Source organism: Hyperolius riggenbachi, chromosome 1 (assembly GCF_040937935.1).
Source record: "Hyperolius riggenbachi isolate aHypRig1 chromosome 1, aHypRig1.pri, whole genome shotgun sequence".
NCBI classification, from domain to species: Eukaryota; Metazoa; Chordata; class Amphibia; order Anura; family Hyperoliidae; genus Hyperolius; species Hyperolius riggenbachi.
Window position 1 is genome coordinate 647,599,619 of NC_090646.1, and position 15,116 is coordinate 647,614,734.

A 15,116-nucleotide genomic window follows, 5' to 3' on the forward strand; every position below is an offset into this window, starting at 1 on the left:
ATATAACAGGAGACTATAGACTGGCACACATACACATGTATATGACAGGAGACTACAGACGGGCACACAGGCACATATATATGACAGGAGACTATAGACTGGCACACAGGCACATATATATGACAGGAGACTATAGACTGGCACATAGGCACATGTATATGACAGGAGACTATAGACTGGCACACAGGCACATATATATGACAGGAGACTATAGACTGGCACACATACACATGTATATGACAGGAGACTATAGACTGGCACACAGGCACATATATATGACAGGAGACTATAGACTGGCACACAGGCACATGTATATGACAGGAGACTATAGACTGGCACATAGGCACATGTATATGACAGGAGACTATAGACTGGCACATAGGCACATGTATATGACAGGAGACTATAGACTGGCACACATACACATGTATATGACAGGAGACTATAGACTGGCACACAGGCACATATATATGACAGGAGACTATAGACTGGCACACAGGCACATGTATATGACAGGAGACTGTAAACTGGCACACAGGCACATATATATGACAGGAGACTATAGACTGGCACACAGGCACATGTATATGACAGGAGACTGTAAACTGGCACACAGGCACATATATATGACAGGAGACTATAGACTGGCACACAGGCACATGTATATGACAAACTATAGACTGGCACACATATGTATATGACAGGAGACTATAGACTGGCACATGCATATGACAGAATACTATAAACTGGCACACAGTCGCATGTTTATGACAGACTACAGATTGGCGCACGTATATGACAGGAAACTATAGACTGGCACACAGACAAACGTATATGACAGGAGACTTTAGACTGGCACACAGATACATGTATATGACAGGAGACTATAATAGACTGGCACATGCATATGACAGAAGACTACAGATTGGCACATGTATACATTGACAGGAGACTATAGACTGGCACACAGACAATATATATATTATATTAGGAGCCCTTTCTATGTGTCCCCCTCAGGCACACGAAGCAGCCAGTGTCACCAGCATCAGCAGAGCAGTGACAGGCAGCCAGGTGAGAAGCAAGCAGCTCTCCCAGTCTTGCCCACGCTGAGGCCCCTCCCCTGGTCCCCGCCCCCCGGGCTCTCGCCCCGCCCCGCAGCCTGTGAGCAGGAGAGAGGCGCAGACACGCGTTATTTTCCCTGTGAGCTGCCAGGCGGCCGGGCGCATCATTGTTGAGTAGTTGCCGTGCGGTCGGGCGGATCTGTGTGTTGGGATTGTGTTCTCGCAGCCGGATCAGGCAGAAGACGCGGAGCTGTGGATCTATCCTCTCCCCGGCATGCTGTAGGGCAGGACGCGTCTCCCGGAGTCTCCTGGAGTGGCCGCAGACTGGCGTATGCTCCCCGCTCCCCCCCGCCAGGCTGCTGGTCTCTGGCCGGCCTCGGATCCAGGCTCCTTCATGACTTGCGGGCGGCATGCGCGCTCTGTAGCCGGGAAGCCCTGCTCTCCTCCCGCATGTTCAGGACCAAACGCTCGCTGCTCGTCCGGCGCCTGTGGAGGAGCCGAGCCCCGGGGGAGCCGGGGGAAGGAGAGGCCGGGGAGCAGCATGGGGGCTGCTGCCTGCTGGCCAACAAGCCCCCCGCCGCCCAGCAGCAGCAGCACCATCACAACCAGCCTCCCGCCCAGCACAAGCTGCCCCCCGCCCAGCACAAGCTGCCCCGGGCACACTCCGAGGCGGAGCTCAAGGCGCTCACCCACTCCGTGCTGCGGAGGCTGAAGGAGAGGCAGCTGGAGGGCTTACTGCAGGCGGTGGAGTCCCGAGGGGGGGCCCGCAGCCCCTGCCTGCTACTGCCCGCTGCCAAGCTGGACTCGCGCCTGTGCCCCCTGCCTCTGCCAGCCCTACTCTGCCGCCTCTTCCGCTGGCCAGACCTGCGACCCTCCGCCGAGCTCAAGCGGCTCAGCTGCTGCCAGTCCTACGGCAAGAGCAACCCGGAGCTGCTGTGCTGCAACCCGCACCACCTCAGCCGCCTCTGCGAGCTAGGTATGCCACCTGTGCCAGGGGGGCATGGGGACTGTCTGTGTTATGTATGTCTTGTGTACTGCCTATTCTGTACTCTGCACCCACAATCTGTCATACTGTGCCAGCTGGCTATGCCACCTGTGCCAGGGGGGCATGGGGACTGTGTGTGATGTGTACTGCCTATTCTGTACTCTGCACCCCCAATCTGTCATACTGTGCCAGGGGGCATGGGGACTGTGTGTGATGTGTACTGCCTATTCTGTACTCTGCACCCCCAATCTGTCATACTGTGCCAGGGGGGCATGGGGACTGTATGTGATGTGTACTGCCTATTCTGTACTCTGCACCCCCAATATGTCATACTGTGCCAGCTGGCTATGCCACCTGTGCCAGGGGGCACCGGAATTGTATCTCCTCTGTTTCATATTAATGTATATGTACCCCTATTCTCTAATCTGCACCCTCAATCTGTCATACTGTGCCAGCTGGGTATGCCACCTGTGCCAGGGGGGCACCGGGTTTGGGTGCCCTCCAATGTTTTATGTATATGTAGTGTGTACCTCCTATTCTGTACTCTGCAACCCCAATCTGTCATATACTGGGGCACCGGCATTATCTGTGATTGTGTATGTACTGTGTACCCCCTGTTCTGTACATTGTGCCAGCTAGCTATGCCAACTGTGCCAGGGGGAACTGGCATTGTGCGCCCTCCACTGTGATGTTTGTGTACCCACATTCTCTCTTCTCTGCACCCCAATCTGTCATACTCTGTGCCAGGGGGGCCTGGATTGTATGTGATGTATATGTACTGTGTGCCCCTTATGTGCCAATGGTGCACCACCTGGGTCCACTGAGAGATATATCTATCTATCCCCAATTCTGTGCGAGCGAGGTATACCACCTGTGCCAGGGGGCACCATCTGTCATTCACCCCCCCAGCCTCCGCTGTAACCCCCAGTCTCTGTGATATACTGTGCACCCCCTATTCTAAAATATATGTATATATTTTCTGCATCCCCCGGTGTGTGTAATAATGACAGACTGTGCGCGATAAGTACGCTTGTGGCCGGTCCAGGGGCACAAGACGTGTACTTTGCACCCCCTACTAAATTCTCTGCACCCCAGTTTTCTATACCCTGCACCTCCTATTAAACAGCAGTTTTTGACTTGGCCTTATGACTGTACCCCAAGATGTAGTGTTACCCCCACTTATGCAATGTAGCCTTTTGTACTGTGCACCCTGAAATCTGCTATCGCCCCTTTTTATCATTATATTTTGCACCCTTATCTCCTCTATATGGACCCCCTAAATGTACACTGCACCCACCTATAGACTGCACCCCAAGAGGGTCTTTCAGCCTTATGTCTGCACCTCCAAATATAGATGTAAATTGTCACCCCATACCTCCTAACACTCGCATCTACACCCCCTATTGTAGACTGCACCCGAAGATGTGCTGCTTGCATGCGTATTCAGCTATCTGCACCCCAAAATGTACACCGCACCCCGAGAAGTATAACCCCTCAGATATTCACCGCATCTTTCTATAGACTGCACTGTGATGTCTGCTGGAAAATTCCTATAGGGAAGGTAACATTCTGCACCTCTGTGCTGTGCAGCTATAAAAATACACTACACAGTATAGTATAACCATATTATAGACATACACTATAGTATAACCATATAGTTTATAGACATACACTATAGCTGTGCACACTAGCATGTAGAACCTACCTGCACCCCCAAACTATGCATGGTAGCCTCAACACCATAGACCCTGTACCCCAAAATGCACTGTATGTACTCTGCACTATAACCTTTCACAGCACTGTGCACCCCAAAGTATACTGCACCCCATATTTACGTTACACCCCTGGCTGTGTATTTCCTCTGTGTAGGTTCAGCTATTGCCTATGCGTTGCACCCCAACCTGCACCCTTTTAAATGAAAAATTGTCAATTCTGCCCTCTATCGAGAACCCCCCTGCAATCTTGGGTGCAATCTTAAAATTCTTTGCACATCCTGCATCCTTTGGCTTTGTTTTTTCCCCATATATATCCTTGCACCCCCAAACTACAAACACTTCCGATGCATGAGTATTAGGATGTCCTACAGTCTTCTATATTATATCGTGCATGTCAATCTGTAAGCTTCCAATATACACCTTTTTTTTCCTGTATTCTATAATGTAAAACGTATAGAGCATATGGAAATATGCCATATATGTCTTGTCATCCCCAATGAACTGTGTATGCTGTACCCCCCAAATATCTCTGGCGTCCATTTACATCTCACTATAGTGCTTCTAGTCTATAGAAAATGTTTATTTTTCTATGGCGTACCCCTAAATATTCGTTGTACCCCGTCATATGTGACCTTTGCTCCCCAATATACACCATGAGACCCCAAAACAACTGACAGGAGGAGTCCTGTGTCCATAAGCTCGCAATCGCCTTATCTCTCCCCCCAATCCTCTATTATAGGGGTGCTAGTCCTTAGCCTAGAACATATGATGACTGTATAGGGTGCACTTAGTATAGTACTACTGTATGTACACGAGTGTCATAGTATGGCTGTCCCTATACCCATTAATGTAATGCTCAGACACAGTGCACATACTAATCTCTCTAGTGCTGCTAATCCTCTTCTTTCTATTTTCTTATGTGGATCAGGATTATTGTATAAGATCACATGAAGGTCTCTGAGGGCTGGGGGTCAGGGGGGCTGCATAGGGCTGGGGGTCAGGGGGCTGCCAAAGGATGGGGGGCTGCTCAGGGGTGGGGTAATGGGGCTGCCAAAGGATGGGGGGCTGCTCAGGGGTGCCAGTGGTTGGAGGCTGCTAAGGGCCTAGGGTCAGGAGGGGGGTGGGCTGCTCAGGGCTGTTTGGGGGGGGCTGCTCAGGGCAGGGGTCAGGGGGCTGCAGCCATTAGGGTGCCCGTCAGACAGTCAGCAGTCTCCTGTCTCTCTCCTGTGAACTCTCGCCCAGATGTTCAGAGCTTGCAGACTCCAGTAATGGCCGTACTGGAGTCACTCTGTCTCTCCCTGATTATCTCGCTCCACGTCTAGAGATTGTTAGCAGAATGTAATGCTGCATTTTACAAGCATGTGTTAACTCTACAGGTCCCATTAGCTAACTGCCCCGGTTTACGAGCCTGTGGTATTTATGGCTTGCCTTGCTACAGGCAGTGTGTGTGTTAAGTCCTACTGATCACCCAGGAACATGGAGTGGGCACCCTTGGCATCTGCCCAGGGCGCCCTGAGGGATGATATAGGATAGCCGTGCCCACGGAGGCACCCTACGTGCCATGCCTGCACATAAGGGGGTATGTTAAGTAAACTAATAGTATATTTAGTTTTGTATTTTGTTACTCTATATTGCTTTCATTCCTCACGTCTCATTACTACACAGAACTGACAGATGACTCAATTAAGTGTCACCAAGTCTCGGCAGCTTGTGGGTTAATGACTCTATTGTGCTTTTTGTTTGGGATGTACTCGATCATTGTTCTTTTTTGCTGTACTTTTCTGTGAGTCATTTGCATTAATCGCAGCAGTTGTCTGTCTAATATTCTCTGGTACCCCCCCCAGCCTTGTGCCCTTTCCTGCCCTGCTACCAGGGGCCTTCATTGTGGGATGCTTCCACGAATGTATGTCAGTGTATGTTGTTACAAATTTGTATTGTTTTGGGTTTAATTTTTTTATTTTTTTATATCTAATGTTGGTTATACTTCTGTTGCATTTTAAACCTCTAAATCTAGTTATATTGGTTGTACTTTGCAGTAGGATTGAAGGAAGTATTAATGTTGGGTATTGTGTGCAATGTAGTAAATTAAAAAAAAAAAAAAGCAGCCCCCCTTCAGGGTGACAGGGCGTAATGCTAGTGTTTGCAGAAGTTTGGGGGGGTTTGCATGCAATAATAATAAGTTGAGAAGTTGAGTTTTGGGGGACTTCTGTGTGCAGTAGTAGTGAACCCCCGTAGAATGCTGCAGCAGCTTCGGGTGGTGTGTATATATGAGTGGGGTGCTGTCAGAGGTTTGGGGGGGTCCCTCTGAGTGCATCTGGGAGGTATAAATATTGGGGTGCGCGCTGGCAGACTTTGGGGGCCCTTGTGACCAATAAATATTGGGGTGTCCCCTGGCCGGGTGTGGGGGGCCTGTGAGCAGGCAGAGGTTAGGGTGATATAAATAGCTGGGTGCTCCCTGGCAAAGGTTTGGGGGGGGGGGGGGGGGCTGAGAGCAGGCAGTGGAGTCGGTGTCTCTGGGAGGTATAAATAGTGGGGTGCCCCTTTGGCAGGGGTTTGGGGGGCCCCTGAGAGCAGACAGAGGTTAGGGTGGTATGTATAGTGGGGTGCCCCCTGGCAGAGGTTCGGGGGGCCCCTGTGAGAGCAGACAGAGGTTAGGGTGGTATGTATAGTGGGGTGCCCCCTGGCAGAGGTTCGGGGGGCCCCTGAGAGCAGGCAGAGGGGAGGGTGGTATGTATAGTGGGGTGCCCCTTTGGCAGAGGTTCGGGGGGCCCCTGTGAGAGCAGACAGAGGTTAGGGTGGTATGTATAGTGGGGTGCCCTCTGGCAGAGGTTCGGGGGGCCCCTGTGAGAGCAGACAGAGGTTAGGGTGGTATGTATAGTGGGGTGCCCCCTGGCAGAGGTTCGGGGGGCCCCCTGAGAGCAGAGGTTAGGGTGGTATGTATAGTGGGGTGCCCCCTGGCAGAGGTTCGGGGGGCCCCCTGAGAGCAGACAGAGGTTAGGGTGGTATGTATAGTGGGGTGCCCCCTGGCAGAGGTTCGGGGGGCCCCTGAGAGCAGGCAGAGGGGAGGGTGTCTCTGGGAAGCTTTATCAGGCAGTGCTGGCTTGCACCAGACTCTGAGATCCCAGATCAGACAGCCAGAGGAGCTGATAGCAGGGAGTCTGGCGCCAGTTGTCCTTTCTTTGTTTATCAGACTGCTTAGTATCAGGCAGTCGCCGCCCGCTGCCCCTGCCTCCAACCCCCAGAGCTACACAAACAGCTCAGCTGAAAGAATGCCGCTGTTATCGCACGTTTCTATCTCCCCTTCCCTCTCTCCCTCCTCGCAGCTTTTTCTATTTCTCATGGCTTTTCCTTTCTTTTCTTTTTTGCAGAGTCCCCCCCACCTCCCTACTCCAGATACCCAATGGATATGCTCAAAACGTCTGGTGAGTTCTGAAAACTTTTTTTTTTTTTTTCCTTCAGTCAACTTTTTTTTCTTGAGTTAAAGTATCCTGGTCTGTTTCTGATCTGCTGCACTCTTGACAGCTTCAATGCCACATCCAGTCTGCTGTGTTTGCTCTGTTAAATGGGTAAACTTTTGGACATGATGCATTTTTTGTGTAAGTCTGGCTGCTATTTGAGTTTTTTTTTTTTTTTATTAATGCATTTCATGATTTTTTTTAATTATTTTTTGAATGTTTGCTTTTTATTTAACTTTATAGAATTCATCTAAAATTATATTTTTTTGAATTTCTATTTTTTAATATATATTTTGTTTATTTCTTTAGCAGTTAGCAAAAAATTACACCTCAGTAAAAAAAGTTGAGAAGTTATATTCTGAGGTTGTATTATGCTTACCTAATAGTATACTATTCTACTTTTATTGCTTTAGTACTTTTTAAGCTTTTATCAGGGCTGGACAAGTCCCAGGAGGAGGCTGCTATTGCTGGCGCCTGAGTTTTGAGTTTTCTCTCTTAATTGTTGTCGATAGAGCTGGCTCCCAGATTGGCCAGACTGCCTCCTGATTCTATATTCATTTGTCCACTCCTGCCTTGTATTATTTCTCTTGCCTGGCACTGGGATTCCTGTCTAGCATTTAGCAAACTCTTGTGTCAGCTGACCTGTGTAATATCAATCTCCATTTCATCCTGGGCTGCTAATTTTCAGAGTTAGTTATATTATTCGTTTTGTTTAGTGCTATTATGTAACATTAGTTAATACTTTGTGCAGTTTGAATGGTAGGATAATAGTATTTTCTCCTGGTTTTAATTTTTTACTTCATTTGTTGAAATGTTTATTCTTTTATGTTGCTACTTTGTATTTTTTTGTGTTTTGTTGATTTGTGTTGCAGTGTTAAGAATTATTTCTTGCTTTTTGGTGCAGTGAATTTCCAAGGAGTTGCCATAGTGGTTAACCCTTCCTTTAAATGTTTTTAACTTTTTTTTTTTTTTTAATATATAATTTTTAACTGCTTGTGCTTCTGCTGTTTTTAAAGTTTGAATATTCAGTTTCCTAAAAGGTTGTGATGCTGCTTGGCGTTTTACTATTGGACTATTTTCATTCATGATCAAGAAATAGGAATTTGGTTGGACCGGCGTGACCTCCAGTAAGCTGGAATCTGATTGGGCGGCAGAGGATTCTCTCCTGCATTGATGGAAGCCTTTGGGCGTCTTCGGCGATGGCTTTCATAAAGGTGCTGGAATTTTTACGGATGTGTCCTGTGGAATTATGCCCGTTGTGGAGTTTTTGGAAGAGGGTCAGCAAGGATGGGCCGAGGATCGCTAGAGGCATTTTGTTGGCCATGAACTTGTGAAATGTACCACCGCCACTCCTGTTGCCTTTAATGAATGGGCTGCCTGCCAGGGCAAAGGCCCGCTCTCAGCTGGCACCGGCGAGCCGTCTGCATGGACCTGGTTGGCATTTCGCTTTACCTTGGGCCAGATAAATATCACCTCTTCCCTGGTGGGCACAGACGGGAGCCTGAGGGTACAAGAACTCCAAGTAACCCAGTTCTTCATATCAAATGTGGATTGTGCCCAAGCCAATGAGAATTTTTTTTTTTTTTTTTTTTTTTTTGTTTTTTTTTTGTTTGTTGTTTTTGTTTTGTCCCACTGATTGCAGCTTGCAACAGAATGGGCACACCAAACTGCCCAAGTGACAAGCCATTTATTGTTTATATTGCACATTATGCAGGTATTTGGAGCAACTGCCAACCGCCCAATCAGAAGCCAGCAGCTAAATGGAGCCCTCTGATTGGCCACCCACTCTCAGTGCGGTAAATTGTTTAATAGGCCGTATCATGGTTGGATATTCAGCAGAACTGAGATCTCCCTACCTGGCTGCTAAGGAATGACAACGCCCAGGACACGTGCCAGGCATGCTGGTACTAGTAGTCCTCCAAAGTGTGGCAGCGCATACAGAAATAGAGCAGCACTGGTTTCTGTGTGGTCAGGCTGAAATCTGATAGTCTGTTAAATATTGGATGTTGCATTTTGTTGGCTTCTGTAATGTTAATACTCACTCACATTGATGTATGAGTGTCCCCTGTCTCCCTGCCTGACCCATTTTCTTTCCCTAGTGTCTTTTTGTTGGATGGGCAAATCGCAGTGAATTAATTCCTGTTTTGAATGTTGCTGACTTGAACAGTCTGAATGTTATATCTTGTTTAAGAGGTTCTCTTCCCATCACCTGTGTCTGATAAACCTCCAGTGTCTGTTTACCTAAGATTTAACTTTCTATGAGGCTGGCATGGCACTAGTAGACATTGGCGGTGAGGAGAGGGCTCAGGATTGTCCTGATTTTAGTTTGGCTGAGTTAAGCTGATTTGTGTTGATCATGAACTGAAGATTTAGAACATATATAAGTGGAATTTTATACTTTTGTAGAGAGACCGAGAAAGATTGGGAAGCGGTCTATAGATGACATTAGATAAACGTGTGTGTATAGACAGTGTGACTCCCTCTCAGTTCAGGTGTACTTAAAACATTTAGATATGCAAGTGACAGTTTCTCTTTAGTAGTGTGCGTAGTGGGAAACACTGAGAAGGAATTACAGTTGTAAGCTGTTGCCTGGTAGAGAGCAGCTTCTGAGTGCAGGGGATAGATTAAAAAAAGTTAATAGTTCATATATTTTAGCTCTGGGGCATGGAAAGACTGTGTCACTGAGCAATGACAAAACATTTTAAATCTACTTTTTTAAGCTGATAATTATACATTTATTTTCACCTCAGGTTTATTTTGTGAATTTTGTTTTATATATGGTGTTGTAGACATTAATGCTACAGTGCGGTGTTTTTTCTTCCAAACATCCCCACATTCCTATCTGCATTGCAGTCACCCCACAAATGGGGATCTCCACCCACTAGCTAAAGATCTCATTACTGCCCATTGGGAAGTGTTCAAAGCAGTTCCCGTTTGGTGCAGAAGGGGGAGCTGCTCCCATTATGTGTAAATGTACCCCCAAAGTTTTCTGTTGTAGAAATCTGCTTCCAACTAGCATTTGTGCAACATTTGTGGAGCAGTTCAGAACATGAAAGTGCTGAATGCCTCTTTCCCTGATTGGTATATGCAGGGCAATTGGTACAGAGCTGCTATCACAGCATTGGTTGGCGGGTTTAGGAAAGGGGAAAGATTTTTTGCTCAAATTAGAGATGAAGCCATTAAAGTTGTTGTTGGGTGGAAGGGGAGGGATTCATTGTCGTAAAGATGAATGGATGAAAATGCGGACAGGAATTGTTTGCAGGAATTTTTTCCCCCTTTTATTTTCTATATATTGTCCTATTGCAGCCCTGACCTCAGACCTTAGTCACACTATTTACATATGCTGGGGCCTTAGCTGGTTTTTGTAGCCCTTAAAGGGGCATTCCGATTTTGCCCAGATAATCCTCAGTACTTTTTGCTATAGATGTGGCAAGAATTGATGGCAAACCTTATTTCCGCTCAATTACTTTATCGCGCTACTATAAAATGCAGCTGCTCCGCAGTGTCTCTAGCAGATGCTTGGAGATAGATGGGAGAGTCTGCCTGCTGCCAGTCAGATGGTTAGTGCAGGTGTAGCTTCTTCTCTGCAACTTACTGCTCCTGCAGAAGGTCTCATAGCAACAGAACTTCAAACAGAGAGCTCAGTACTGTTGCCGTGGTTGTAAAGAAAATTTGGGGGTGTCAGCTTGCTTAAATGTTTACGTTTTGCCCTCACCTACCCTCCATGAGTCAAAACAGAGGGCGCCATGTCATCTATCTGTATTCTGCAAACAAGAAAGGCTACGCAGTGCCTAAACAATATAGTTCATTGCACTTCTACAACTAGTTATTACTATATTTGATTTCTATCACACCAGCATGTTCTGTGGCACTGTAGATCGATCGATCGATTGATCTATGCTGGGAAATATGCGATGATCCAGATGGAGGTGCTGTAGTATGGCTTAGTAAGCTGACTCTGGTATAACTTTAAAGTGTATGTCTGGGAATGGGAACAGGACAGCATTGCTTTCCATGTGGTCAAGCTGAAATTTCTGTTGTTGTTGGTGTTTGTTTGTTTGTTGTTGTTATTGTTGTTTTATTATTATATAGTTTTCTAGTATATCCCAAATTGTGTGTTTTTTTTTTGTTTTTTTTTTTTGTCTCCCTCTCCTCTTGCCTGCAAGCCATTTCTTCCTTTGCTCCTTTTGAAAAGTTTAGTGTCAAAGGAATGCGCCACTAACTTTGCCTAATAGTGTTCTTTTGTTTGGGTAGACCTCATTCTCTGCCTCTAACCTTCATACACTGTGATAAGTCCCTGAGCTTACAGCATCCAGTAAAAAGAGGAAATCTGAACTTGCCAGGATGGCTGCATAGCTCTGTGCATACTGCAGTGCTGATGGGTGAGCAATAACTGCTGGGACTGGGGATGTGGATGATGAATATGGATAGACTGACTTAGTCCACAGCGCACTGCCTGTTGTACTGTATCCGCCAGTGACCTTCCCAGTCACAGCGCACGCTCGGTCGCTGGTCTGCTTTGTAGCTGTTGGCACCCTGAGGCCCAGTCCTGTCTGGAGTCCATGCAGGAGGTTTGTTCTGCAGAGGAGAAGTTTTCACAACCCCCCCCCCCCCCTTCTTTTTGGGCAGGGGCCGCTCTGTGTTCCATCTGTTTATGCTGCGTTTCTAGGTGAGAACCAGGAACGCGGTTCTGTAATGGAACACTGTGACATCATAACCAGTTTAACAAGAAGAAAGCGTGTAGTCACCCTCCTTGTTCTTAATGATAAAAAACGTTTTAGCTGAATGTGGCAGCTTATTAGAAATATCCGCTGTGAGGGGCAGGGAGGTGTCTAAGGCGCTGCTGCTCAGCTGCTGTGAGTTGGAGGAAGGGGGCTGCGGGTCTTTCCTGCCTGTGGTGTTTGGCGTGAGGGCAGCCATTTTGTATGTGTCGTGTCTAGGAATTGGTGGCAATTTCCAGCAAGAAGCTAGAGTGCGTTTTCTGGTCACCGTAATAGAACCGTATTTACGTTGCTTGATGCAATTTTTCCTCTTGCTTGACTCTGAGGCTGGCATTCCCTGTGGGAAGACTGTTTGCCATGTCTGCTAAAGCCACGCCTCCCGCTGACAGACCAGCCTATAATCTATAGCTTCAAAGTGGGAGCAACAGTGCTTGGAGGAGCTGGCAGGCAGCTGGCGAATGCTGACTGAGGTGGATATAGTGGAACATTTTACAAAAATAAAAATGAACAAAACTGAAGCACACGAGCAAGTGTGGACGTGTTTTTTTTTTTTTTTTTTTTTTTTTTTTTTTTTTTTTTCTTTCTTAAAGCTCCCACAATCATCGGCGCTTTTCAAAAACTCTTTGCTAGTGCAAGTCTGGTGTTGGAGCACTTGCGATTTTGGAAATCGCAAACGCAGGGCATGTAACCTTTTTGTTAACGTTTGGTCTCCTATCCTTAGTATATGAGGTATCCAAAAAAAAAAAAAAAAAAAGTTGCAAGAACTTGGCTTTTAAAAATGGCCGACAGTTAGCATTGCACAAGGAGGGAACTGTAGATTCTTCTGTATTAAGGCAAACCGTTTGGCACAGAGAGTAGAGCGGGCCGCCCCGATTTCCTGATGTGGCCTCTGTGTGGCTCTACTGCCGGCTTCCTGCATAACCCGAGTGATCGTTAGACGTGGGGTGCAATGTTCTACGCTGCCACTGGGCCTCTATGTCCCCCGGAGTTCTGCCGCTACAGGTTGGCATTTCTTTCTGCTGTCACTGGGCGTCAGCGTCCCCAATGCTCTGCTGCTACAGGTTGGCATTGCTTTCCCCTGTCATTGAGCGTCAGCGTCCCCCATGCTCTGCTGCTACAGGTTGGCATTGCTTTCCGCTGCCACTGGGCGTCAGCGTCCCCCATGCTCTGCTGCTACAGGTTGGCATTGCTCTCCGCTGCCAGTGGGCCGCTGCGTCCCCATGCTCTGCTGCTACCGGTTGGCATTGCTCTCCGCTGCCAGTGGGCCTCTGCGTCCCCCATGCTCTGTCGCTACAGGTTTTCAACGCTCCCGCGGTTTACTCACCCCCTTGGATTGCCATGTGAAGGCTTATGTCACTCACCCCGCTGGCAACTAAAGGGTTAAAATGAAGGAATTTCCTAAAGGGCATTTAAAAAAAATCTCTTGGAGCCGCTGAGAAAGTGTACGGCGCACCATTTCACAAGTGTGTCCACTTCCTGTCGCCTCCATTGTTTGAAGTCTGAAGTGCATCCTGTTACACTGTATATTCCTGTCCCGGCTCATACTTCGCCCCAATTAAACTTTCAGTAGACTTGTATGTCCTTTTTTCTTGTTTTTTCTTAGATTTTTTTTTTTTCCTGTTTCCCAAAGTGCTCCTCAAGGCTGTTTCATCAGTTTACTGGGCAACAGAACTGCAACTCCCAGCAGGCTAAGCAGTTAAAAAAAAAATCTGTTTTGCCCAAGGAGATTTTCAAGATGCATCAAATTATAAGTATTCTCCTTTAGGTTGGATTTTTTGCTTCGAAAGGTCACTGAAATCTTTCTTTTTTTGTCCTCGAAACCAAATTAAGACTGATGCAGAAAGACCCGGAACAAATCCAGGAGTAGCTCACAGCATCCATTTGTTTCAGTTGTCCAAACCTTTTCTGATTGGTTGGTATGAGCAGCATGTGCTCTGTTTGCTCCAGTTTTCTTTGCATCTCCTGTGACTTAAAATGGACTTTTAGAAGGTGTTTTACATCTCCTGCTGTTAGCAGTGAGTGTCACTCAATGTGAACCCATTGAGTAACAATAAAGTGGGTTGGTCAATGTACTCCATAATAAAGGTGTGCTGTATATATGCATAATAACAAGAATATGAAGTGCACCACTTCATAACATTAAAAGGAACGACCCCGGTTTATTTGCACTCTATACACCTTTGCTCGTGGCCACGTCACTGCAGCACACAGAATCGCTGCATGCCATATCGTCTACGGATTGTGGTTCTTTGACTTATTTTTTTTATCGGGCCAGTGTACTTTGCTTCATTCTCAGGACAGTAGCCAGTGTTGATTAGAGGGAGAGAGCATGACGGACATTCAGAACCTTATACATTGCCTTTTTTTTTTTTTTTTTTTTTTTGAAGGACTGATGATTTAACAGATCGGGGTTATACACCTAATTCCCCCTTAGATTCGATAGGTCAGTTCTCCACTTTAATATTGCAGCTTTGATTGGAGGCTGGTAAGGTTGCATCCCTCCTAGCAGGCTTCGAATGTCTCGGGAGGGTCTCCAGCAGACCCCATGGAGGAGATGATAGATGCCGGAGGGCGATACCTTGCCTCGCTATTGAAAGGCCACATTTGAGTGGAGACTGGCCTTTAATTCCTTTTGTTTTCCACAGTCCATGGTTCTTTCTTATCCCCTCTAAACCCATAAAAGGGTCCTCGGCCTGTAGCTAGCGGCCCCCCAGGGCTCCTTTTTTCTGTGTTGTTCAGGATCTCATTAATGTAGAGAAGACATTGCAACATATGGTTCATATTGCTGCTCCTCCAGGATTCATTAAATGTGTTCTGTTTCATGTTTCCACGAAAACAGAGATTCTTCTGCCATCATCTTTCGGTTTTAATCATTTTATGTTTTTTTTTTTTTCCCTTTTTTCTTTTCCCTTCGTTAAGTTGAGTTTGAAGAAACACTTGCCGCTAACCCCCAGATGCGCCCGCTGGCCTCTGCTGCAATGGCATGAGCTAGGCGTTTATTGCGCTACATGCTCACTCAGATCGTGTAGATTTAAGGAAGCTTACCGAGGTTGAGGCCACATGCCTGTAGACGTGAGGTGGGGCAGATCTATCGTTGGCTTTTGATTTCCTGGCTGCTGCTTTTAGTCCTTTCCTGGGCAATTGTTGGCCCGTTAGAGAGAATTGAAGGTGGGCTTGCG

The 15,116-nt window shown here is 47.0% G+C and overlaps 1 protein-coding gene across 3 annotated transcripts in view; it reads left to right on the plus strand.

The window, feature by feature from the left end:
* Nucleotides 1-1,208: 1,208 nt before the first annotated feature.
* Nucleotides 1,209-15,116, plus strand: part of SMAD7 (SMAD family member 7) — a 46,291-nt gene continuing 32,383 nt past the window's right edge. Inside the window, exons 1-2 of one of the 3 annotated variants that reach the window (XM_068251382.1) lie at nt 1,209-2,037; nt 7,130-7,183. In XM_068251382.1, coding sequence (XP_068107483.1) covers nt 1,512-2,037; nt 7,130-7,183 — 580 coding nt within the window. In that variant the 5' untranslated portion in view covers nt 1,209-1,511. Of the gene's footprint in view, nt 2,038-5,261; nt 5,341-7,129; nt 7,184-7,273; nt 7,358-15,116 lie in introns of those variants that run through there. The other 2 variants (XM_068251384.1, XM_068251383.1) reach the window with 2 other exon arrangements.